At 36.8% G+C, this 25,867-nt stretch overlaps 2 protein-coding genes across 2 annotated transcripts; one reads left to right on the top strand and one right to left on the bottom strand.

Annotated features, from left to right (window-relative positions):
• Positions 1 to 330: 330 nt before the first annotated feature.
• Positions 331 to 2,593, top strand: LOC141591842 (large ribosomal subunit protein uL14). Its single transcript, XM_074412326.1, has 4 exons — positions 331 to 430; positions 545 to 829; positions 2,164 to 2,205; positions 2,300 to 2,593. The coding sequence occupies exons 1-4, from the start codon at positions 418 to 420 to the stop codon at positions 2,380 to 2,382; spliced, it is 423 nt and encodes a 140-aa protein (XP_074268427.1). The 5' UTR covers positions 331 to 417; the 3' UTR covers positions 2,383 to 2,593.
• An 888-nt stretch (positions 2,594 to 3,481) lies between these two features.
• LOC141591841 (ATP-dependent RNA helicase DEAH12, chloroplastic-like) lies at positions 3,482 to 16,627 on the bottom strand. Its single transcript, XM_074412325.1, has 4 exons — positions 16,518 to 16,627; positions 15,552 to 16,436; positions 6,720 to 9,924; positions 3,482 to 4,956 (listed from the first exon to the last, which is right to left on the bottom strand). Exons 2-4 carry the CDS (start codon positions 16,422 to 16,424, stop codon positions 3,728 to 3,730), a joined length of 5,307 nt encoding a protein of 1,768 aa, XP_074268426.1. The 5' UTR covers positions 16,425 to 16,436; positions 16,518 to 16,627; the 3' UTR covers positions 3,482 to 3,727.
• Positions 16,628 to 25,867: the final 9,240 nt, after the last annotated feature.

Raw genomic sequence — 25,867 nt, 5'->3', positions numbered from 1 at the left:
AGTTTAATAATTGTCAGGTCATCACTTTAATCGGGTCAATATCGGTTCGGGTTCGAGACACTGGTCATCGGGTCATGTCGTCAGCGGGTCTAGTCGGGTCGGTCTCGGCTTGCAGTATTTTTTTTTGTCGAGTTTGCTCGGGTCAGGTAAGACTTGTCAGCTCTACCGGTCGTAATCGGGTCAGGTCGATCTGGATTTGCAAGATTATCGGGTCGTCATCAGGCCGGGTTTGCTCTGGTTCGAGTCGGGTAAGATCTGCCATGGGCCGAACCTCCAAAATTCGAAACATTCCCAATTCCCATGCAATCCAACCCACAAGCCCAGCCCAAGAAACCCAAAAAACCCTAACATTCACATTATGATATAACGCCACATTTCCCCCTCCCTTAGATTTCTAGTAAGAAGAAAGCAGCAGCCATGTCGAAGCGAGGTAATCACATTAACTCCCTTTTTAATACACTCATTTCGTTCCGTCTCGATCATTTATTTACCATGGATTAAAATACCCGTCACATAATATGATGTATAATATGATGTGGTGCAGGAAGAGGAGGATCAGCAGGAAACAAGTTCAGAATGTCACTGGGTTTACCAGTGGCAGCAACAGTAAACTGTGCAGATAACACAGGTGCTAAGAATCTATACATAATATCAGTGAAAGGTATTAAGGGTAGACTTAACAGGTTGCCTTCTGCATGTGTTGGTGATATGGTTATGGCTACTGTTAAGAAGGGTAAACCTGATCTTCGTAAGAAAGTTATGCCTGCTGTTATTGTTCGTCAGCGTAAACCTTGGCGCCGAAAGGATGGTGTTTTCATGTACTTTGAAGGTTTCTGCCTTTCCTTTTACCCCCTCTATTTGTTTACCTATTCTATTTTAGGGATTTATTTATTATGGTGTGATTGAACTCAGAGCCCTAATTGGTGGTTAATTGGATGTTCAATTTATGTGTTTAGCGCGTCAAGTTGTATAGTTTGATGAGGTGATGAAATTAGAGGATTAGTGATTGAATTTGAGGAGTTGCGGGTTTTGGGTACTCATTGACTTTTGATGCTTCTTGAATATACATATAGATTAAAAGACAAGCTTCAATTTTTATTAAATGGGAACAATAGAAAAGATGACGGGTGGGTGTACTTATGTTACTATGTCGTTGTGCTTTGGCTTCATGTCTCGGGTGTTCAATATTCTTTACTGGCACTTTGTAAGTGTGTTGTGTCCGACACTTGTAGGCTTGTAGAAGTGACATAGGTATATGCTAAGTTTGTATGGCCTAGGCGTATCTGGTTTCCGTTTTAGCTTTACTAGTTTTCGGCCTTTGATGACATTGATGAATGTCGTTATTTCTGTTTGTTGCTTCTTAACCAAAAGCATGAGCAACTAGTCCTTGGCCTCTCTTTGTTTAGAACCATACCTAATCCTTGGCCTGTCTTTGTTTAGAACCAGAAAGTATTTACGGGTTTTAAACAGCATAGTGATGTTGTCACTTACTCGTGCCATGGTGTTGCCTGTCTGCTGGTGTATTGTCGCTCTAATGGTTTCTAACACCTTTTCTTATTAATTGAGCTGCTTTCGTTTGGTTGCCAATCCAATTGAATTGAGTCATTCCTAAATTGACAAATTATTGTCATGTAAATGTCTCTTTCAACCATGCATTTGAATTGTAATGACACATAGTGGATAGCTTAGGGCTACCTAATGAACACTCATCGTTTTTCTTTTGCTTGCTCTCCTATACCTTTGTGCCAAAAGCATATGGGCTAATTCCAAAGAATGTGAAGGAGTACTAAAGTAGAAGTGTTACAAAAATGTACAACTGTCTTACAAAATACTACTGCTTTTTCTTTCTAACTTGGAGCTTGTGCTTGTTTAAAATTTAAATCGGTCTATTTAACAAGGTCTATATTCATCATTAGGATGCTGGTTTTATTTGCTATAAATGTATAAGATGGTCTTACACCAGCATTTTTTTTGTAAACTGTAAGTTATTTACCCTAATACCCCTGTAATGAGACTGTTCTGTTACTATCGTAATTAAGGTAGGGTTTTGATTTCTCTGACGAGGGTTTATCAGAAGCTTATTGAAAAACCACCTTCAAATGACTTTTTGCTTGTCTGCCAGTATATTTTCTTTTCTAATAATTGGCTTGTGTTTTTTATCAGATAATGCTGGTGTGATTGTGAATCCCAAGGGAGAAATGAAAGGTAAATATTAGTCTTCTATCCCCTTTCTGCCCTAAGCCATCTAGTTTAATGAATGTCCGAACATGACATTGACTGTGTTGTTTTCTGTGGACAGGATCGGCCATAACAGGACCTATCGGGAAAGAGTGCGCTGATCTTTGGCCGAGGATAGCAAGTGCTGCCAATGCTATTGTTTAACTGCTGTTTCTCTGATATCTAGCTTAAAACTCGAAAATCGTTTTTGTTATCAGCACATCTAATAGTTGGATTTTGTCACAGACCGACTTGTTAATTTGGCGAATTTAAGGGGACATTTGTTCTTGTGTCCTATTTTGTGAACATGCTTCTATTATGTTGTCGTGAAGTAGTCGTCAATTCTTATAATCTTTATACAAAGCATGTTGGAACACTCTCATTGTGCTATTGGGTAGTCACAAAGCTGTGAATTGCTATAATTCTCGATAGGAGGCATGTGGGAATAATCTCATTGTGCTCTGGATACATGGTTACCCTGCTACTGGTGTGAGCCTATGCGACACTGAGGTAGTATTGTCATTGGTTATACAATTCGCGGACAATACTGAATGCATGCTTTTCAGACATAATTGGATACTCTAGTACTCTAGTAGTCGTGTAATCTAGGGGTGACTGGGTGAGCGTATGTTTGCCAGACTGAAGCAGATTGAATCGAAGAGGAAAGACAAATCAAGTGAACCGGAAACCAAATCTTGTATGTTTGGTCTTGGATAGGACCGAACTAATTTTTTGGTTCTTGTACGGTCTTTGGCCAAAATTGATGGAAGGCTAAGATTTTCACTACAACAATTAAAATTAAAATTTCAATAAGGCAAATGTTATAGTTGTTGATAAGGGTAGAGGATTACTTTTGAGATTGTCTCATAGTTATAGAAAATGACCGTCTTTCTGTTTGTGTCTCGCATGTTTTTAATTTCCGTTCAGTAGGTTGGATGTCTAATAGTTTTAAGGACCACCTCCTCACGGTTTGGATTGTAGTTGGTGAGTATGTAATCGAACCTTGTGTAGTCTCCTATTTTATTTATGAAAGTTAATCATTGTCAAAAAAAAGCCCCATTTGCAGTGAACGGTGCATTAATATGTGTGCAGTGAGTTGATAGGGAAGAGCTCATCTGCTTCTTTCAAGCGCACGGCTACTAGAACCGGACGGAAATGGAGGACATTATGACGGTGAACATTAAGGTGGCCTCTTGATGGTGGCCAGGTCATTACCCATCAAACGCCGAAGACATGGATATTAACGATAATATCCAGCCGAAAGTATGGCTCCCTGGTACTGAATACTGTATTTTATAGCATAGTCTTGCAAACCTCGAGAGGTCAGAATTAGAGGATCAAACTCGAGACATTGCATCGACATTAGATGATCACATTACAGGGACAAGCTCGCCATATCTACATAAGCATCTGAATATCTGTGTATATATATGACGGAATACTAATAAATACTCTATTTACATATATATATATATATATATGGACAAGTAGAACAGGACAGCGGTATAATCTATGTGATCCCCTGATGAAGAGTGCGCAAGTGAGAGTAACAGTCTTCACTGGTGAGAAAGTGCTCCAAACAGACCCAACAGAGATGCCTCCCGCACTTGCACTCGACATGGTTGCATCCCTCCGCTTTCTCTATTGTATACCCACAGCCAGGGCATTTTTTCACAAATTCATCCTTCCCTTTTGTCCATTCCTTCAAGGATGCGTCTGGATCTTCCTTGTACTCTTTGTATTTGTCACATGATAAATTAGGGTGGTATTCAAGGTGACACTTTGTACAAGTCTCTGCGTAACACGCCCCACATGAAAAGGGCTCTGCAGGCTTATCAGCGTCTGCCACCTTATAAACATTAGGGCAATCTGGTGAAGGGCAGAATCTGTAAGCCCCACAACTTGATGAAACAAAGGCCGCCAGGGATGCCTCAAACAGCTCATCCAGCTGTTTACTAGACAGCAATTCCTTCAAGTCTACAAGCAAAATAGGAAGCTTGCAGCCTTCATGAAGACAGCTTAGTGGGAAACTGTCTTTGTTTCGTATCGCACACTCACATTGCTTCACTAAGCATGATTTGCAGAAAACATGCAAGCAGATTTCTAGCTTATACGCATTTTCGACTTTACAGAAGCATATTGGGCACATCTCTGCACCATCATTATTATCATTATTAGCTGCAGGACATTGTCCACTTGCTTGAGCAATCTCATTTATGATCTCTTCAGCTTTCTGCTTTGCCTTTTCACTACCATTCGTGAAAATGACATGACGTCGTGTGTCTAAACTGAACTCTGCATCTGGTACCTTGTCTTTCAAACCACGGAGGTCATGCCCAAATCTCCTTACAACTTCTCTCATCAGGTCATGGGGTAAACCAACACCACGGAGATGGATTACCTGTCGCCTCTCTTCATGAAGGTTAACAATAGACCGAATAAACCTCTCTTCTGCCAATAGTACTTTCTCGGATGGCCCAAATAATGTCAAATTTAGTCTCTGCCTATCAAAAGACACCGACACTTCCATCGCTCGTTCAAGTGCCCTCATCAGTGCATTCCCATCTCTAGAAAACAGAACTTGTAATACATCTGGAGTGAGACTGGCATGCAAAATTGTCCTCCCTTTCATCAGCTCTTCCAGAGATGATCTTAACTCAGCAACAGTTTTTGTCGCTGTAGCTGATATCTTTACCCAAACAGACCCATTGTTATTTTTGTTGATAATGCATTTTGCACCTAAAACAGAAAACTTATATCAATGAGCTTGATTGCAAAGGCATGTGGCAAGAAATTAATTAGCATACAACTGCCATTGAAATGGCCTAAAACAGAGGAAGGTAAAAAGTTGAAAGAAGAAAATTTGTGGCAATTGGAAGATAGGATATGTATACTTCAGCATGAAAACTACATAGTTGGTTTGGAAAGGAATGAATTATAAATTATAAAAATAAAAATATTAGAAAGAAACACAAGACAGATTTTGAATCCAAGGCCACACATCAACAGCAAAGTTTTTGCACACACTTGTTGTATCAAAATTTGATCACCCATTCAAACTACAAAACCTAGACAGTGAAAGTTAACTTGAGGTACATCATGATCATTTATCGCATCCAGCCGCATGGCACGCTTCAACAGCCCAACCCGGTCAAGTCGATACTCATCAAAGCTCTAACTTCTTGTTCTCCTTACGGTTTCCCCAACCACAAACGTCAAAATCATGTCCCTTGTCTAAAATCCCTCCCTTCCATCTCTCAATGGTCGAAGGCTTAAAGCTACAGTAAATAAATTAAGACAATCCCAGATCCTGCTTATACAGTATACCTCAACTTGTTGACAAAGTTCCTGCATGAAGTCCAGAACATTTTATCACTATCAATGTCGAGAGAGCAGGGAAGTAGATGTGGGATTGGTAACCCTAGATTTTGGGTTTTTGAGGATGAAGGAGGGAGATTCAGGGTTTAAGACTAGGTGTTTCGAGGTTGTGGTGCGACAGTTCTGATGCAAGGGCGTGTCGAGAGAGCAGGGAAGAATATGCGGGCTTGGTGGTAGTGAAGGGGTTTCAGAGAATGAAATGGTGGGCGGATGGGTTTCAAAGGGGAGAAGGGCATATCTGGTGTGGGGGAATTGGTGGCTGGGGTCAAGGTTGCATTCTGGTTGGTGATGAGGTGGGTTGGGCTCGTGAGGGGTTGTGGTGTGGAGGCTTTGGGGTGGGGGAGTGGTGGTTCAAGTGAGCTAGGGTGATTCCTAGCTCATATAGAGGGTAGTGATGCGGATGGTGGTGGATTCTAAAAGTCGGTGGTGACGACAGGTGGGTGGGTGGTGGTGATGAGTTTTGTGTGGTAGCTGTGGTGGATGGGCCAATTTTTTGGCGGGGGTAGTATTTGCGGACACTGGAGATATGTAGGGTCAGACTATGAGAGAGAGATTCAGAAGGTGTGGGACACAGATGAGGGTGAGGGTTAAGTAGACATTTAATGGATTCTTGAAATCTTCCTCTGGAAAGTTCGAATTTTCCAAAGAATAAGAAGGTACAACATAAGCAACTATTGGCAAATTAAATAAAGCTTAGACCTTAAAACACAGAGTTTGCAGCATGAGCAATTCACGAAAATGATGACCACTACTACCAATATTAACACAAATAGAAATATAAATGTATCAGCGAAGGGCAGTAAATCAAAAGCATTGGCAACTTAAAGAAAAAATCAACACAACTACCCACTTTCTACTACCTCCAAAGAGGCGACTGCTCCAAGTGAGGTAATGGGGAGTCGGATGTACACAAAAGTTGTAAACAAGAAACCTATTTGCAACTTCATGAGATAAGCACATAGGAATTAAGATTCCGCATATCCCAAAGCCAGAAAAGCAGTGGTTTTTGGCCACGCCAAAAATGAACAGAAATGAGGGGTGGAGTGGGTAAGTACGAAATCAAATATTAGAACATGAAGATCATGAATTGGTAAAGCAATTAATCTATACTTGCTAGCACTTACCTTTTTGACGATTGAATCTGGTAACCATTAAATCAAGCTCACTCTTTATCACAGAGTAGACAAATGAAGGGCAGGACACTGATGTATGAAATAACCGCTGGCATTGTATTTTCTGCCAGGGTTGAAAACCAGGTAAAGTTGTTCCTTCAATCTGCTCCAGTGCTTTTGCTGCCTCAAAATAAAGCCTTCCATCAAATGTGACTAAAGCTTTCATAAAAGCATGCTTGGGATCAGGAGAGAAGACACGGACTGTGCAAAAATTTATCTGAGGGCTTCCTTTTGGCATAAAGGCAGATAGTTCTCTAAACAAAACTTCTTCACAAGCATGACAAGGAGGATTATCAACAGCATCTTCTCTGACCAAAAAGAAATCCAGGATTGTACGATCTGTAGCACTCCTCAATGCTTGTAAAATTTCAGTTTCAGAAGCTAGCCGATCAATTCCAGTTATGACAACGGAATCTGGAGACTTTTTGCCAGCTTCACAGCGAATGTTCCTTTTGCCAATCAGTAGATCAGAAAGGTCTCTGATTACGAATTCAACATCGTGAATATCGCATTTAACAATCCCAAATCCTTTACTGAGCCTACGTGGCCAAAACAATTTTGCCTTTACAACAGGAAATGAAAATGCCCGATTCATTCCGAAGGTAACCCTTGAAAGATTTATTCTGATCTTACCACCATAAAACTCAATATCATTCAACTCCGTCGCCTTAATAGCAGCACCTGGTGTCAGAAATGTTATGCTACCCCATTTCTCTTGGCCTTCATATTTGTGAAAAGAACATATCCCTGAGGTATGACGTTCGGTGGGTAACAGATGTTCCTTATCATCAACTGCACTTACATTAGGATGAAATACATCAATCCCTGAGGTATGACGGTCGATGTGTAACAGAAGCTCCTTATCATCAACTGCACTTGCATTGGAATGAAATACATCGACAGTCAAGCATCTCTTGTCTAACTCCAGATGTTTTATTTCAGCTCCCGATCCAAATAATGCTACAGGTGGCACTGCACTAGGACTGCCATGATACAAGCATCTCTCCATGCACTCATTCAACAGCCACCTTCTTTCACAATCCAGAGCATCATTGACATGTTTCAAAACCTTTTCAACATCATATGCACCGGAGAATACTTGGATTGTATTATTGTCAATATCAACGTCTATTCTAATTCTGTCATCCCCACAGTTTTCCCTGATTCTTGACACATGACAAAGCAGACCATTATTAAACCTCCCACAAAACTTCTTAAGAATAGTCTTCCCCAAACCAGACCACTTAGTTAATTGTAGCTTTTGCTTTTTGATTCCACAGGGGTCAAACAGGGGAGGAGGAGTAATTGTAGACAAGAACTCTCGGTCAAACGCAGTCACGCAAACCAGATATTGACAAGATGCATCTAAAACTTCACCAAAGACAACCCAATCAGCCTTATGACTAAACATTAGCAGAGAACATGAAGGATGAAGCTGGACGTGTTTTCCAGTCAATGCCACCACATATCCGAGCCTATCGCAGCCAGAAAACATTGCGACATTTTCAGCAAGAGAAGCAAGTATGGCCTTTTTCAGATTCTTGTGATGCACTGTTGCTTCATCAGGTGTCCAATTCCAGTAGCTTGGTACAACAATGTGGAGTTCATTTTTGAGGCAGTTCTCCAATTCAGAAACAGTATCATAGCACCTGCGCATTGATTTGGCATTGATACTGTTCTCCCAACACCATCCATTCCTCCAATCTGGACGCTCACTCTCCCATGCTTTGAAAACAGAGAGAAGAGTAAATAGGTCACCGTCAGCATGACAGAAACGCACCTTGAGGCAATCTGACTTCAGCTTATCTGATTGATTACCAACTCGACAAAATATGCTGCTATGGTTTGGCATAAGAGCAGCAAGAACAAGACCTTCTCGGCCCAGGCGCTCACTCAAGCAGCAAAGTATCAATTTACCCAAGCGAGGCTCAATGCCAAGTTTCACTAGCTTGCTCCCATCATCAGTCAGTTCCAGGTCACCATTTTTCAAAGTAACAGCTCCCAGCTGTAGAAGATTCTGGATAGCCTTATCAATTGCATCATGGTCAGGCATATCAATAAAATTAAACTCCCTTGCATTTTTTACGCCCATTGCAACAATTTTCAAGACAGCAACACCAAGATGAACTCTACAAATCTCAGGTTTCTGCTGCTTAGCCATATTACAAAAATCACCATGTGAATACAGCCGATAACAGCGCCCTGGTTCAGTTCTCCCAGCACGGCCAGCTCGTTGAATAGCAGAACTCTGGCTGACCTGGCAAACACTCAAAACATTCATCCCAGAACCAGGCTCAAACCTACTCTCTTTCATCATGCCAGAATCAACAACATATTTGACCCCAGGGATTGTCAAGGAAGTTTCGGCTACATTTGTCGCAAATATGATTTTTCTTTTTCCAGGGTAATTTTGGAAGACACGCAACTGATCCTCATACGGAAGTTTGCCATGCAAAGCCAAAGGCTCAGCATTGGTCTCTTTAAGACTTTCACAAGCCCATTCAACTTCTATTGGAGAAGTCAAAAATGCCAGAATTGTCCCTTCTTGCTCTGTTCTATGTATCTCAGTAACCATCTTCACGGTGCTAGACACATAATGGGCTACGATATCGCCAGACGACTTCACAGACTGACATGTACCTTCAAAGCACGGCACATATTTCACATCTACTGGAAATTTTCTGCCAATCACCTCAACCATTTTACAGTCAAAGAAATATTCTGAAAGTTTATAGGCATCAGCTGTCGCAGACATGATAATAAGCCTCAGGTCAGGCCTGTAAGGAAGCAAACCCTTAAGCATTGCTAAAAGGAGGTCAGTATTTAAGCTTCTTTCATGAGCTTCATCCACAAGAATACAGGAAATCCCCTTGAGCTTCCCGTCATTCATACAGTGTTGCAGCAAACAGTGATCCATCATATATATTAGATTACTCTCGAACTGCTGAGCAGAGGAATAGTATTGGACACAGGTGATATAGTTTTCTTCATAGCACCCATGACTTTCTTCTTGCACTCTGTGTTGTAGTGAAATTGCAGCTATCTTTCTTGGCTGAGTGCAGACAATAGAACCATCGCCAACTAGACCTGAGTCAGCAAGAAACTGCACTAGCTGAGTACTCTTTCCTGATCCAGTCTCTCCCACCAATACCATAATCTGCACAATTGATCATACAATTACATAATGATACTCAAACTTATAAAACACAACGAAAAGTTTACACTAGAAAAAAACGAATCCCAATGAATCAACAACAGAAGCTCTAGCTGTTATGCAAATGATAGTACAACAAGCAAAAGCATACTGCAAGAAAATGAAAGAATATATTGTAGTGTCTAGGTTCAAATATCCAACAACATAGTGTGTGTGGCTATATCAGCTTACTCCTGATGCATGTCTTTGGACTCTTCACTCTACCCCATTAAATCATCAGCCCTTTTACACCATCAATCATTTTCTTAACAACAAATTTTTTTTTAAAGTAAGATATACTGTATAACTGTAATATACAGAGTACTTACTAAGGGACACCAAGGGGGTGATGCCCAATTGCCCATGTACAAAAAGATATCAAAGACATGACACCTATGTAAAATAGATATCATAGAGGTGATGCAAGGGGCGGATTTACAGGAGGTGATGGGGGTAAACCCTCACCCCCATTAATCCTGGAAAACAAAAGATATATGTATAGTTGTGTGCTTATATTTCAATTAACTTAAGTGGTTTAGTGGTAGAAATAGAAACAATCACCCACCTACTAAACAACCTGAGTTCGAGCCCCAACAATTGCATTTTTTACTTTTATTTTTAAATTTGCATATTAAAAATCAATTGAAAGTGTTGTTAGGAAGGATCAAACCTACATCAACTTATTTGCTATTTACCTTCATCAACCCACCATGACAATGACAATATAGTGATATTTTAAAGAAGCATAATCATATTTAAAAATAAGTACTTCCGTGAACCTTGCTACCGCTCTCCATTATTAGATTATTGTTTTAGTATTTATCAAGCATTAATTAAAAATTATATATTAATATAACTATATAAGTTATTGTTAAAAGTGTCTATTTTTTAAATATTGCACAAGGCCCCCGAAATGTTAGGGATGGCCTTGATTTGAGTTTTGGCGTTTTTTTATGCTATAACTTTTACTAAACACCCCCATTCCATAAATCCTAGATTCGCCACTGGGTGACGCCCATATAGATAAAGACGCCCTAAAAGTTACACCCATATACAAAAAACACCATAAATGTGACACCCATATACAAAATGAGAGATGGAAAAGGATGCTCTCAAGCTATCGTGGCTGATCATATCAACGACACTAAGAAAAGACAAGTTTCAATCTGGGTGAAACATATGAACATGAACTCTTGAAATGAAGAGGCTACGTCATCAAAAATACGATCGTTCCATTCAATCCAAGTGCACCACAAAATAGCCAAAGGAACCATCTTCCAAACTTCAGAAACCCTTTCAGTAGAGATAACATCTTTCGCCTTTCGAGGATGGACCCAAGTACCCAACTGACTTTCAAAGAACAAAAAGGATAAATTCCAGAAAACATTACCACAGAAAGAACCACAACTAGCAAAGCTAAAATTTTCCTTTCGAGCATATCCTCTGTAAGTAATTCCCTTTAGTTACAGCCTAAGCGAAAATACCGAGAAGTTGTTGTTTGTGGATTTTTAGAAAGATTGCAGAAATTCATAGCAAAGAAAGATCCAGAAGAATTGTGCTTCGAAGATATCTTATCAGCCATTGTTACACAATTTTAAGAGAAAAAGCAACTTCAAAAATTTCAACAGAAAGGGTTCCTCACAATCATTAAGAAATCTGAAGAAAAGAATATTCCAACGATGACAACTTTCTCTGTAAGACTCATGTTGCTCCGACTATAGTATGCCAAAATCTTATTTTTATAGAAACGGTGATATCCACTAAACCTACTTATCATCAAAGCCCTTGCACATCTTATCGCCAAAACTAATAATATCCACTAACAACGATGCAGATAGTAGTCATGGAATTACACCATTCTTGTAAGCAACACCAAAAAAAATTCAATATTTTTTTATAAACGGTAAATCCTATCAGTAATCTCTTCATTTTGAAATTCCTGTCTCCATGTAAGCTTGTTAATGGCATATTGGCATGTGCCATCAGCCATTCTACATCGGATCAATCGCCTAACCCCGAAAACTTGATTTTTTTTCCTTGAAGAAAACTTGGGAAGTGTTAAACATAAAAAAATAATTAAAAAAAAAAAAAAATTGGTGTTTCACAAAACTAAATATAAAAGTAGTTCGCTAGATCAAGTATTTAAAAGATACCTGACAATTGAACATTATGCATTTGTGCCATATAATTATAAAGCACAATCTATTTCCCTACTAGCACAGGGTAACATAATTTCTTCATTTATCCACCTTATCATTAAACTATAGAATGCCAACAATATCGCCCAAAGGCTCCCGCTGATGCAGCGGGTCGGATGTACAACATATAGCAAACTTGTTAATGGTGTGTGAACAACATATTATACTAACCACAAATCAATAGCACCACTAGCGTTAGGCTCACATAATTCCTTCATTAATCCACCATTCCACCGTATTGGCTTATCATATTTAAGCAATATAAACGTCAAATCATGAACTTGTAAGACGATTACAATTCTTATTGACATTTGTGCGTATCATTTTCATTTTTGCCAATTAGAAAATCTCGAGTAAATATGCACCCTCAAGTAGCGGGAGACTCCATTGCTTTCAACTCACTCATACAAACATGTCCAGCCTAATGTTTATCACCCCTCTCAATCGATCTTAGTCACCTGTGTTCTATTAATCATCCTAGATTTGTTTCTCGAATGATACACAATGCCATATTGATATACCCATCCAAATCAGTCCAAGTTTATAGCTCTTTGAAACCTATACCATAATTAGAGTTTAGAGAAAGTGAACAAAATGGATATGTCGACACTTTTGTGACCCAAATGGCCTTTCCCCCTTTTACCGTAACCAGAAAAAGTAAGTAACTCCTAATCACATACCGTAGGGCGCGTTTGTTTCGTGCGTGGGCATAGGTTTGTTTTGTGACTCAAATGGCCATGCCTCTTTTACTGTAATCATACCCCGGTGGTATAGGGTTGGAGCTTGATTCTTCATACCTTGTGTTTATATCAAGTCTAACTTCTAAGGGGTTGCCTAGAATCCATGGAATAATTCGGGGGTAAATTTTAATTGGGTGATAATTACGGGAGAAGTTAATTACTTGGGTAATGAGTTCATTGATGATAGGTTTGGCATAAGGGTAATGATTACTGAGTAGATGTTTTACTCCCTTAATCATTACCCGGGGGGAGGGTGGATAATGTATTACCCTTTCATGAGGGTAATAGATTCAGGAAGTGAATAATTTACTCTCATGCCAAACATGGAAAATGCACCTTAACTATTACTCCCATATGCATTCCCCTCCTTTTACCCTCAATCCAAGCAAGGTATGAGGTTGAAACTCAATCAAAGTTAAAATATAATATAATTTTAAGTAAAAAATTTCAATATTATAAAATCATGTAGATAAATTTAATCAAATAAATGTATAAAAGATGTCATTTGCAGTATGCCATAAATTTTTTTTCACTTTTTTGTTTTTTTCTAATTTTGTAATTTGATATCCAAGGGTATCAATTGCATACCCCCACCCCTCCTTGGGTATAAGAAACCCATTTGTTATGGGTTTGAGGTATGGGTATGAATACCTCATTTTTGTTACACAAACACTTGCTATGGTTTTTTCTTTTTTCTTTTTTTTGTTTTTTTTTTTTGAGAAGGTAATGAAATTAGATTGATCGGAAATCAACATATATACCATCCTTGCGGATGAGAAAGGTAAATGAAAATCAATGATTTTCACAATACAAAGAAAACATATAAATAAGAGCAATAAGAGGAATTTCTCATCTAAAAAGAAAGTCACTTTAAAGCTCCTATCAAAGAATTAAAGAATATAAACTAAAATAAAAAAAACTTAAAGTAAAAGTCTTACAAAGTACTAAAATTTATCAGGTTAAGCTAACTTACTCTTACTCTCACAGTTTCAAATCTTGTTGACAATCAATCAATCTAAAATAGAAAAACAACCAACCAAGTTTCTCTGTTTGACAATCAATCTAAAATAGAAAAACAACCAACCAATGAGAAAACGAGATCCCCAAAACTAACCAAAACAGATTTCATAGAAATCCAAAGGTGCCAAACGAGTCAAACATATTCTCAAATACTCTTGAAGATTAAGAATGATATGGTAATATCATCTACTCTTACAAAAGATGCTTTTAAATCCTTGATTTAAACCTTCTATAGGCAAGATAAATGACTAAAATAAACTCTCCTAGGCTAATATGGAGAGTAAATTAAAGTCGAATCTTTAAGAAGGTAAAAATCAAGAAAGAAAACTGACTTTTTTTCAATAATGACTAAACAGAAAAACAAAATCTACATAACCATGAACATAGAGAAGATGGTTACGAAGAAAAAGAATTGAAGGGAAGGGAAGAAGTGTTGAGGAAGAAGACCAGGAAAACAAAGGGATCCTAGATCTCTTCAAAATTCTAGAAATTTGAGAGCGTTTTCTAAATCCATACTTCATACATATATTCGGTGAACCCAACACCCCGTTTGCGATACTTTAATTTACTCAAAAAGAAAAGGAGCCTTGTTTTTGTTTTGAATACAAAATGTATAGTTTAATTTAAGCTAGACCACCAAAAAAAAATCCGGAGAAAAGGCTTCAAAATACTTCATTTGACATAAGGAACTTAAACCTTTGATATATTTTTGATTAATTAAAAACCATATCAACACACTACAAATAAATAAAGTGGCGGTTTGAATAAGCATTTGACATAGTCTATTCTAATGAATGTTCATGAGAACTCCCAAAAACCTAAACAGCTGCTAAATTGCTAATATCTTTCTATAAAAGAGAACAATACTAGTAGTTATTAACAAAAGATTCACACCTACCTTTTTGGAAGCATTGAACAGTGTAATTCTCTATGTCAATAGAATTTTAATTATCAGTGATGAAAATTGGAATTTTTACTGAAGCAACAAATCTAGCAATTTTTCAAATTCGTTAAATAAAGAGAGAATAAATCATCCTAAACCCAAGTCTCGTTTCTTCTTACTTTTGGAAGTATTGGATGCCGGACAGACAGTCAATTACCTGACGTTCCCATGCCATCTCATTTTCAACTTTTGTTATTCATCCAACCAATTCCACCAATCCAACCCCCATCTAATCCTCACCCACCACCTAGCCAACTTCTCCTTTCTGTGTACCTTCTCTCTTCCTTGTACCCCTTGCGCACAAACTAAAGAGGAGCAACATACCAACGTTAAGCAATGGATTACAAAATCACGTGTCTAAGGTCGTTTTTTAGGTTTAATGAGCTAATTACATTCCAATACTTCCTAATTTCCCAAATTGCTTACAACGAGCCACAGAAAGGCTTGCCTTTGTCGTTACAACAGAGTAGAACATAGAAATAAATTCAATTTACACGATACACTGTATAGCTAAGACATAGGTCCTGGTGTCGATTATGGAACAAGCAAGACATCAAGATAGCACTACATTAGAAAATTTACAGCCTACATTTATAAACCAGCAACGGTAGCAGTACAATCGCATAATAAAGTCAGACAAAGGAAACAACTTTATAGGTAAAATTGCCTCTGAAAAGGTAGTAAATATACCTGCTGACGTTGGACAAGTTTGAGAAGTTCACGACGGTCGACATAGATAGGCAAACCATCCTCAAATCTACGACACTCCCTCATGATCAAGCTATAAATCCTGGCCCAATCCAACCCCGGCTTAAACCGAAACGCAGGAGGCCGATCATCAAACTCTAGATTAAGCTCAAGACCGTGAATATAACACTTGATACACTCCATAGCACCCTTAAACTCCTCAATCCTCTTCAAAATCATACCCTTTTCATCTTTCAACCGCTTTCGCTTATAATCAAGCTCCTCATAGACATTCATAGGCTGTTGCTTCCTCAAAACCTCGGAAATCCGTTTAATCTCCTCCCACAAACCCTTTTTTTTGGCCTCAAGATTAAGCATCACCTCACAGGAAAGCGAAGCCTGAATAAACCGGGAGAAAACCGGTCTAAGCCGTGAATTAAGCTCATCCACGTCAGATGGGACGGTAACATTGAACTCTAAGGTAGGGGTAAACTTATGTGACCCAGCGAGACGAGTTTCCCAAATCAAAACGACAGCGTTTAGAGCCGCGGTCCATTCAGTAAAAAACAGCTTTCCGGCAAGTGAACCGGATTCCCTATAGGAAAATGTGTCAGGTGGAGTAGTGCAGCATTGTTTAATTAACAACACAATCGCATTTCTACGAGAAAAACCGACTCCGACTCCGACTCCGACTCGTAGTTTAATGATGAAATTGTCGGTTTGGTTTTTTGGGGGTTCCGGTATAGGTGGGGGTGGGGGCGGGAGTCGTTGTTGGGGACGATACGGAGGGCGCGGGTGCGGGTTATAGTGGTGACGGTTGGTGACCGGACGACGGTCACCGTAGGTGTCGTTAGAATAGCGTCTGCTGGCATACATGACTGCAAAACCCTACAAAATAGTTGAGAGGTAGAGTAAGAATAAAGATAGCGACGGAAATACTAGGAGAAGGAGGAGAAAAGTGTGGCTTACCTACATACGGATACGGATACGGATACGGAAACAAACACGGAGTAGTCGTCTTCTTCGGCAGGCGATAATTGTGTCTGATTGTATTGTGTTTATTTACTAGCGGAGTAAATCAATGATGAGGTGTTTTTTTAAATGAGATGAAGAAAAAGGTTAAGAATTGGTGGGACTGTGAAAGTTGGAGTGTGATAAGATCACAAATATGTGACGGATATATTCATCGCAAGTTTAAGATCACAAATATGTGACGGATATATTCATCGTAAGTTTATAACGGTTAAAGTATCATTCACTCGTTGCTTATGTAAGTAGATAAGATAAAAATAGAGTGTTTAGGTGTTTAGGAAGTAGCAATCTATTTTATTTTATTGACCCACATATATAGTACTTGACCCGTCGCAAGCTTGTGAATGTCACAAGGGAGATTTGCTCTGATAAGATATGGTTCGATTTATGAAGTGAGTTTGATAATGAAGGGTCGAGTATAGGTAAAAAAAATGCATGTGTCGTCTGGGAAGACCGTCCTCCTTAAACTTACATAAGTAAAGGCAATCCACCAAATGAAATACATTATAAAGGCTTAGGCGTAAGGAATACAATCATCCCGAAGGACATAAGAATTTTTCATATATAGGTAAAGCATCCAAGGAGTTAAGGATTTTAGGTAATCGGGTTTTATGGACATTGTATTGTATGGTAAGGTGGGATATACTTTATTTTAAAAATTGTCCATAAAAAATATATAATGAAGATATCAATTGACTTGTATAGTTGTAGCTCAGGTGGTTTTAAAGGTGTCTAGAATATTATTGAACTAGTATTGGTGCCCGGTTTCGCCCGGGCTACCTCTACTTACCATTAATTTTTTTTTATTAAATAAAATTAAAAGTTGTCACCCATAAATTTAAAATTAACATATTTTTATATGACGTATCCTAAAATTACGATAAAATAAATTTTGAGACAAATTCACTACTCCCGCTATTAATATTTTACTCTTATTAATGAAACAATAGTAATAACATTTCACTACTTGCCCGTAATCATTGTTGCTTTCACTACTCCCGCCGTAATTATTGTTGCTGTCACCACTGCCGCATCAATATTGATAATTTCACTACTCCCGCCGTAATTATTGTTACTTTCATTATTCTCGGATTAATATTGATTATTTCAATACTCCCGTTGTTGTTTCTACCACATTCACTAATCTCGCTGATAATACTGTTACTCACTATTCAAATGATCGAGTGATTACTATCATATAACTATATTCAATGTTACTACAATTCTTTTCTTTACTGACGAAATTATTTTTACTACTTAGGCATGCAATTTTAAGAGGATTATATATTTATATGCATTAAATCAATTCGAAAAAATTATGCAACTTAAATTATTTATAACCTACTTATATTATATTTTTCTATGTTAAATAATTAACATATCTATACATCTAATAAACTAAAAGTTTAATAAAATTGCATAGTTTTAAATTTAGTATATAATTTATGATGATAATAATTAACACCATAAGTGTGCATGTTTATACTAATTAATTATTTTATTTTAAGGAAATTGACCATCTTCTAGTCTTCTATAAATATTTAGGAAAATTACCAAACATCTTCTTTCTTTTAGTCTCCTTGAAATTGACCATCTTAATTAATTATTTTATTTTAAGAAAATTAACCATGTTTTAGCCTCTTACAAATATTTAGGAAAATTACCAAGTTTCTATATAATTTAATTTTAACCCAAACTATATAATATTTGCATTGAAATCCCTTAATCGGGTCCATCACACGGTGCTAGTAATTTAAAACTATATATTATAATTAATTTGTATAACTTTCTTTAATTACATTGAAGTCCCTTGGTTTCTGGAATTAATATATAGTATTGATTATGGAGGTGAGATAAGCCGTCTTTAGAAATGGTATAATCTAGTATCTATTTATCTATAATTCTGCTTATCTATGTATTATTTATAAAAATGTATGAAAATTAAAAAGTCAAGATATCTAATTATTTTATAAATTAGATAAAAAGTCAAGATATTAAAGTAAATCGACACCACATTGCATCAACACCTACTATGCAATAGTCATTTGGGGATCAATCTTCAATATAGGGTAGTAAATATATGTTGAAAAGTTAAGGAAAACTTATGAAATCGCAAAAGTGGTAATTTAGCCTCATTACTTTAGTTAATGGTGAAATCAAACCCCTTAAATTTTGATTGTAACAATTACGCCCCATAAGTTATGTAAAAGGTGAAATTAAGCCCCCTTACCCAAAATCTCATAAAAATTCATTTTCTTATATCACAATAACTCAATTAGGTTATATTTTGTTTAAAGAAAAGTGCAAAATTCTTTTTTTGTTAGATGTAAACAAAGACAATATTTTAAAATTCTGGAAAAAAAAAACTTTAGTTTTATTTTACTTTTTTTTCGCAGAAAATCATCATTTTACATTTTTGGTATGTCTCATCTTTTCACAAAATAAAATAAAAAGCATTATATATATTTTTTTTCCGGAAATAATTGTTAACAAATTTAAGAAAAATATCCAATTCTTTAATAAAATATAAATATTTTATTTTTATAAAATAATCTAAAATCTTCTCTAATTGATGCTAATTCATTTTCAATTTTGATTTCACTGTTAACTTTTATTTTGATTGTATATATTGTAAAAAGTGTAATCAATTTCACTTATGTAATATGATATATTGAATTTATCATGAGATTTTGGGTAAGGGGCTTAATTTTACCTTTTGCATAACTTATGGGGCCTAATTGCTACAATCCAAACTTAAGGGGTTTAATCTCATGATTAGTCAAATTAATGGGGCTCAATTGCCACTTTCGCGCTTATGAAATTATAAAAATGTTTTATGTTTTATGTCACTTCAATGCTTCTTTCTAAACGATGTACTCTCTTCAATTAAGAAAAATCTCACCTTATTGTGAAATAAAGACAAAAGATAATTATAGAGAGAAAGTTAGAGAGAATATAGAGGGAGACATAACTGTCTATTATTCTATTATGAAGGGGTATATATACATGTACAATGAGGGTAGAATTTTCATAAGATAATATACTCTAGAATATTCTAAGATATGGACATCCATATAATATTATACCATAATATTTCATAACACTCCCCCTTGGATGTCCATCACTGAAGAAGATGTCTCGTTAAAACCTTCCTCGAAAAACCCCGTGGGAAAAACACTAGTGAAGGAAAAGAGTACACTAATCTTCAAACACGCATAACAAGCTGGCTCGTTAAAACCTTTCCATGGAAAACCCAGTGGGACAAAACCATGGCTAAGGAAAAAGAGTACGGCGCGTGCTCCCCCTGATAATTACATAACTTGATAAATCTTGAAATGATCTATTATTTGATATAACTTCTCGATCGTTGAAGTGGTACCCATTGTGAATAATAAACTTGAATCTTCGATCAATAAAAATCCATGACAGCTTCGATATCATATTTCTTTGAGACTCAGAGTCCGGATATAATATTTCATAATAACTCTTAAATCTTCATTTCAATTAATACCTCCATGGCTCCATAATATGATAGAGTACAATAGATGATATATAACATTATGTCTAAAACAACTGTCATCTCAACAATCATGATGATCATAACTATAGCGTATTAATGCGCTTATAATGGAGCCAAGGTTCTCTCCATTTCTTAAAAGAAATGGATGGTCCATTTCTTTTTAACGGACCGGATCGTATTCTAGCTTCATCCAAAGGCTCCAATTTTATGCATGAAAATAAAGAGAAAATGGGTGTAGAATAAAACCTATTATTATATGAATCTTAGAGAGGAAATGGAGAGAAAGGAAATGGAGAGGATCCTCATGCCTTATAATGCTACCTCGTTAAAAACCTTACTAGGAAAAATCCATTGGGAGAAAAAACCTAGTCGAAGGGAAAAAGAGTGTAGCTTTCATTCCTAAATTCATTATGTTCAGGAGAATCAATTCGATCATTATTGAATAAATCATCTAATACCTTTGAGCGGTTCTTTGCTAAACCATATATGTATGGATTGACATTTTTCATTGTAGATGTTCACTACACCTTATTCTAAACGTTATGGTACTTTTGGACCATAAACTAATTTCACATGTTTAGCAAAAAGCTCGTTCAATGTGCTCAAACTTCAAGTTGAGACAATAACTTTTCAAATAAACATTATAAGAGTTTTACTGTTCCATTTTGGAACTAATTACGATATCTTTCAATCGTATTGTAGAGGTTTATATATTTCATCAAGAGTTTTCAATAACTCAATTGATCAACCAATAACAATTGATGATCATTTATAAGAGGCTCCTACAGAGAGTTATCCTCATAGGAGTAAAATATATTACTCCTTTTAAACATTTATCTATTTCAAACAATATTACGAAAAATATGCATGCATATGATATGAAACTAAGTTCTAAATAACATATTCTAACAAATATGCAATAATAATGTATATATTAAAACTAAGATGCAATGATGAACTTACTCTCTATATGCACATGATGATGACTCAAAATGCAAACTGTACAGTTTTCTTTTCCAGTATTCATAATTTGGATTAACTTGAGGTCAATAATTAGACTTCTAGTCTATGAGCTCATTTATAATCATTGATTATATGTCGACAATCAAAATGGACTTATATAAGATCCCCATTATCGAGTCCATATATAAAATATCGTGCGCAAATGTATGTAGGTTCCATAAATATATCGATATAATTTCATCATCTGTTGATGATATCAGTACTGTTTAATGATATTTGAATTTGTATGTATTTAGTACCATTATATTCATTTAAGCCATCTATTATACTTCAGATATCGTGTCACTTCAGGGACACTTCAAATATAGCAATTATATGTCATACCAACTGCTTGAACTTCCTATTTCACATTTATTCATTGGAACCGTCAATTCATCTTGACTTTCCTTATACTACACTTCATGTGTACTTGTATTATTGTGGTAAAACATTTTCTTATATCAAATTCAAAAACCTCTACTCAATGAATTTAATGTATAATATTTCTCTGAACTTCTGGTTCAGTATGGATCATATTTGTTTTTACCAGCTTTAACACACTTTCTCCCCCTAAGGTGGTAAAAACTATAACCAATGTATAGTTTAAATATTTATCATAACCACCTTAGATCTCAATTTCTCATATCATCGGTGAGAATTTATATGGGCATCTTTATACAATAACAAAATATTTCTGGAAGAAATGTATAATGCAGTTGGATTTTTAATATGCTGATTTTACAATGCCCAATTTAGGAGATCAACGATTTTATATAAAAATCTGAATGTGATTTTTAATCCTGGGAAATACTCAGAAAAATCATTATGTGACTACAAGTCACACAATATAGTGTCAATCCATACACGAACATTTAAGTTCTTTTTCGAGTAGTTTTTAGATCTCCAACATCATATATACTCAATCTCAGTGTATTGTCTTACCTTTAATAAGATTTCTACATTAGGGAATTTCAGCACTTATCTTTTCTTGAAGATAAACTCAAAGTTTATCAAAACGGATATAGTAAGAACCCGAATGACTTTAATTTGTCACATAAGAATCATATCATGTCAACTTTTTTAGTTTGCCAAAAATACACGGCAATCTTTAATGAGAATTGGATGTATCTCAATAATTTCACTTATCACATGGACACATGCCATAGTTTAGTTGACAATATTCATCATGCTAATCTTATAGCAATACTTGTATTAGTAAATCTCAAATTAAAATTTTATATCCGGCTAGATAAATGATGTGACATCTGACATATGACACAATAAGTGTCTCATATATATAAGCAAGACTCGTCAATATTCCAATAGGGAATATATTACTCTTTGAGTATTTTCATATGACCAACAATTATAATTGTCAACATATACAATGATGACATATGCATGCTTATCACAACGCATGTTTCAATGTGCTATATAGCATGATAATACATGTAAGTTGATCAAAATTCAACTTATGAATCAATTATTCCCTTCAAGGATTAGAGATGATTCAACAACTTTCAAATTAGTTGTATTTTTCGACCATTTACTTCACAATATATTATATGTTGGTCACATTATCACTCGTATTTCAAATGTGAAGTAATGTCCACTTTTGGTGAGAATACCAGTGTTTTAAAAGAAACACATAACTCATGAATATATCCACATCCTCATACTTAACCACTACTAGTGGTATACTTTTATTAGATCAATAAAGCAATGCCATACTATAATGGCCTGTAATCAATTTTATTATGTAATGTGTCTATAGGACTACATTACTGTGGACAACGGGGGCCCACGGGGGCGCTTGGGAGGAAAAGAGAAACAAGCGTTTGCATTTTTGTATGGAGTCGCCACCAATTTTTATGGGAAATTGGAACCGTTCGAGTACCTCGTGTCATGTCAAGACACAAAGTAGTGACATGAACACTAAGCAATCGTTACCCTTAGCATTCTATGTCTAGAATGACTCTCGTGGATGCCAATGAACACGGGTGTTCACGGAGATCTGGAGTAAGGGGTGAGGGTACGTATTAGGAAGCTCTTTTGATCGAACACCTAATCCCGCCCGCCTCGATAGCGGCCTCTACTAATGATTAGGGAAGTTATTCGTACTTGATATATCGTCGGCTATATGCATGCAATGCAACATCCAAGTTTTAATCCTAACATGTGAAGATTTAACTAAGTCGGTGGACAATTAGTTATCATACAATTGGGTCGAAGTAGGATTTAATGCTCAATTACATGTGAAAACATTCAAACAATAAAAGAAATATAATAATTATAAATTACAATAATGAAAATTACAATAATTACATTGGATTAGGCGATTTATGTCGAAAATACCTTTAAAACGGATAATTTGAGAAAAAGAATAAAAAAGTTAACGAACAGGAATTAGGGCGATAATACGATTAGTAGTTAATTAATACGTAAACTAAATAACTAAGTCAAAGCAACAACGGAGTTCAGGGACAGAAATAAACCAGGAACAGGCGCAGCAGAGCTGCGTCTCTTGGAAGAGGCGCAGCAGTTGTTGCGTCTGTTCCTTGGCTCAGTTCTAGCTGTGAAGCCGGAATTGCAAGTTGTTAATATTCGTTGGTTAATTTAACGATGGATTTAAATTATTTAATCGGATGAAAGTGATTAATAGGTTATTTACATGTGATTAATGGGTCATGAAAACAGCAAAACATGGATGAGACGGAATTAAGATGGATTAATTACAGGAGTGAACAATATTAACAAACTAAACAAATTAATTGGATGAAACATGATGAATTAATGAATAAAATATGATGATAAACAGATACAAATATACCAATGATGAATTCCAGAAACTCAATATGAACAAATCGAATTTCTACAACCCGGATTGCATTTAATGACGAAAACCCGCAAATATGAGATTATTAGGTATTTAAGTCGGATTTAAAGACGAATTAAACGTGTTAATGATGATAAATAATATACATGTGAGATTATTATGCTATCATGCCAAAGAATTAACAAGAAACAAACGAAACAAATAAAAATTGAACGAATTACAGAGGACGAAGGAAGAAGAAAGGAAACAGGAACTGCGGCAGCCTCACGAAGAGGCGCAGCAGGAACTGCGCTCCTTCGAAGAGGCGCAGCAGTTGCTGCGTCCTTTCTCGACGTTTGCCTACTGAAAATCCGTAAAAAAGGTTTTGAACGTGGTTTTAGAAATCGGTTTTAATGAGGTATTTTCGACATAAACCTTACAATTGATGATACAATAATTAAATACAATAAATAAAAGAGAGATTTACACCCTCAGACTTACATGTTTGACGAAACGAGAAGGACTAAGATATCGATTAGTGATGCTCGACGCGAATGCAAAGAAAGTGCCCTCGTAAGAGGAAAACGATTAGATTAATTAAGTTGATTGATGTGGAGTTGGTCAAATTGGTCGGTCATGCAAACGAGGCTGGTACTCAGAAGGATCCGAGCTTACGTGGTCGAATGTTCAAGCACGTAGACGCCAAAAAGTAAGAACAAAGGTCTCGAATGCAAAGAGAGAAGAGAAGGGCGGACACTCGCGTGAGAAATATGAGGAGCGAAGGCTCCTATTTATACTAATCACGTGAAGGAATTAGGGTTTTAGAGACTCTTTGGAAGTGAATCTCGGAAAGATATGAAAAAGATACGAAAATGACGCAGAAAAGGACCTGGGAAGAGGCGCATCAGCCACTGCGTCTCTTGGAAGAGGCGCAGCACCTGCTGCGTCTGTTCCCAAGGGGTTTCCTCCTGCGGAAGAAAGATTTCCGTGTTTAAGTTATGGTAGGACGGAATAATTTGATTTTCCTTAATATCTTATGTGAATATTACGGGAAATTGTTTACCAAAGAATAAAAATTATGAAATATGGAATAGAAATATCCGGAACATTCCAGAATATTCTGACTCGGGATTTAACGGTTATCAGAAAATGGAGACGGTTTTAGGTCCGGACTCCAAATGTACTCTAATTACTGTCAAAACGACCGTATCGGCACGTAGATGACAACTAAGAGGTAGACATTAATGTTTGAGCAATCACTTGACGATAATGTTACGAATTGTCACAAATCGTTCCGCATAGCAAACATGCGGCCCAATCATCACCGGGTGGTTTGCGGGAGGTGCAGAAATGAGGTATCTATAGAGCCCCCACTTTGACTGAGGCTTGGACAAGGCGAAAGTCAAAGTATAGCCATCAGGTCAATCGAAGATTACAACCTGACGACTATGGCGACGCGAGGCGGCTCAAGGGGTCTGAGCCAAGGACCTGTCGTCGGGAACATTTTAGAGTCTGTCGACTATCGGGGAGGGTGCGTAGGAGCTAAGGTTGAGCATGGGAGCTAAGGTTGAGCATGAGAGCTAAGGTTAAGACCTAAAAGATATATAAGGATTGTGCTAGGGTGTGGGGTCCTAAAGGAAAGCATCGACGGGAAGGAGGCCAAATATAAATTCAACTTAAGGAATAACTAAAGCTTGGGTATAGGAACTCTATTGGTTTGGGAACTTCTGGAGAACGACACCTTTGTCGAACTCCGCGGGGAAACACGAAATATTGTGAGTAGCAGGACACAGGCGGGAACTGCTGAGGGAAAACTGCTTGGGTAGTCTTCGAGAAATAATTGCGAGTAGCAGGACACATGCGGGAACTGCTGAGGGGAAATCTGCTTAGGTAGATGTCAATCCTCATGTCTTGAGAAGGACAGTACATCCGCTTACTCTCGCTGGAGAC

The sequence above is a fragment of the Silene latifolia genome, chromosome 7 (genome assembly GCF_048544455.1).
Source record: "Silene latifolia isolate original U9 population chromosome 7, ASM4854445v1, whole genome shotgun sequence".
NCBI classification, from domain to species: Eukaryota; Viridiplantae; Streptophyta; class Magnoliopsida; order Caryophyllales; family Caryophyllaceae; genus Silene; species Silene latifolia.
The sequence above is the reverse complement of the archived record's forward strand: the minus strand, read 5'-3'. Positions and strand labels throughout refer to the sequence as shown.

What these genes read in the sequence shown, in the direction of transcription:
- LOC141591841 (XM_074412325.1), bottom strand. Translation starts at nt 16,424, where the DNA reads ATGTATGCCAGCAGACGCTATTCTAACGACACCTACGGTGACCGTCGT. An exon ending in AACTTGTCCAACGTCAGCAG is followed by an intron (nt 9,925 to 15,551) that starts GTATATTTACTA and finishes TCAATTGTGCAG; the next exon opens with ATTATGGTATTGGTGGGAGA. An exon ending in CAGATTCAATCGTCAAAAAG is followed by an intron (nt 4,957 to 6,719) that starts GTAAGTGCTAGC and finishes TTTCTGTTTTAG; the next exon opens with GTGCAAAATGCATTATCAAC.
- LOC141591842 (XM_074412326.1), top strand. An exon ending in TGTTTTCATGTACTTTGAAG is followed by an intron (nt 830 to 2,163) that starts GTTTCTGCCTTT and finishes GTTTTTTATCAG; the next exon opens with ATAATGCTGGTGTGATTGTG. An exon ending in TCCCAAGGGAGAAATGAAAG is followed by an intron (nt 2,206 to 2,299) that starts GTAAATATTAGT and finishes TTCTGTGGACAG; the next exon opens with GATCGGCCATAACAGGACCT.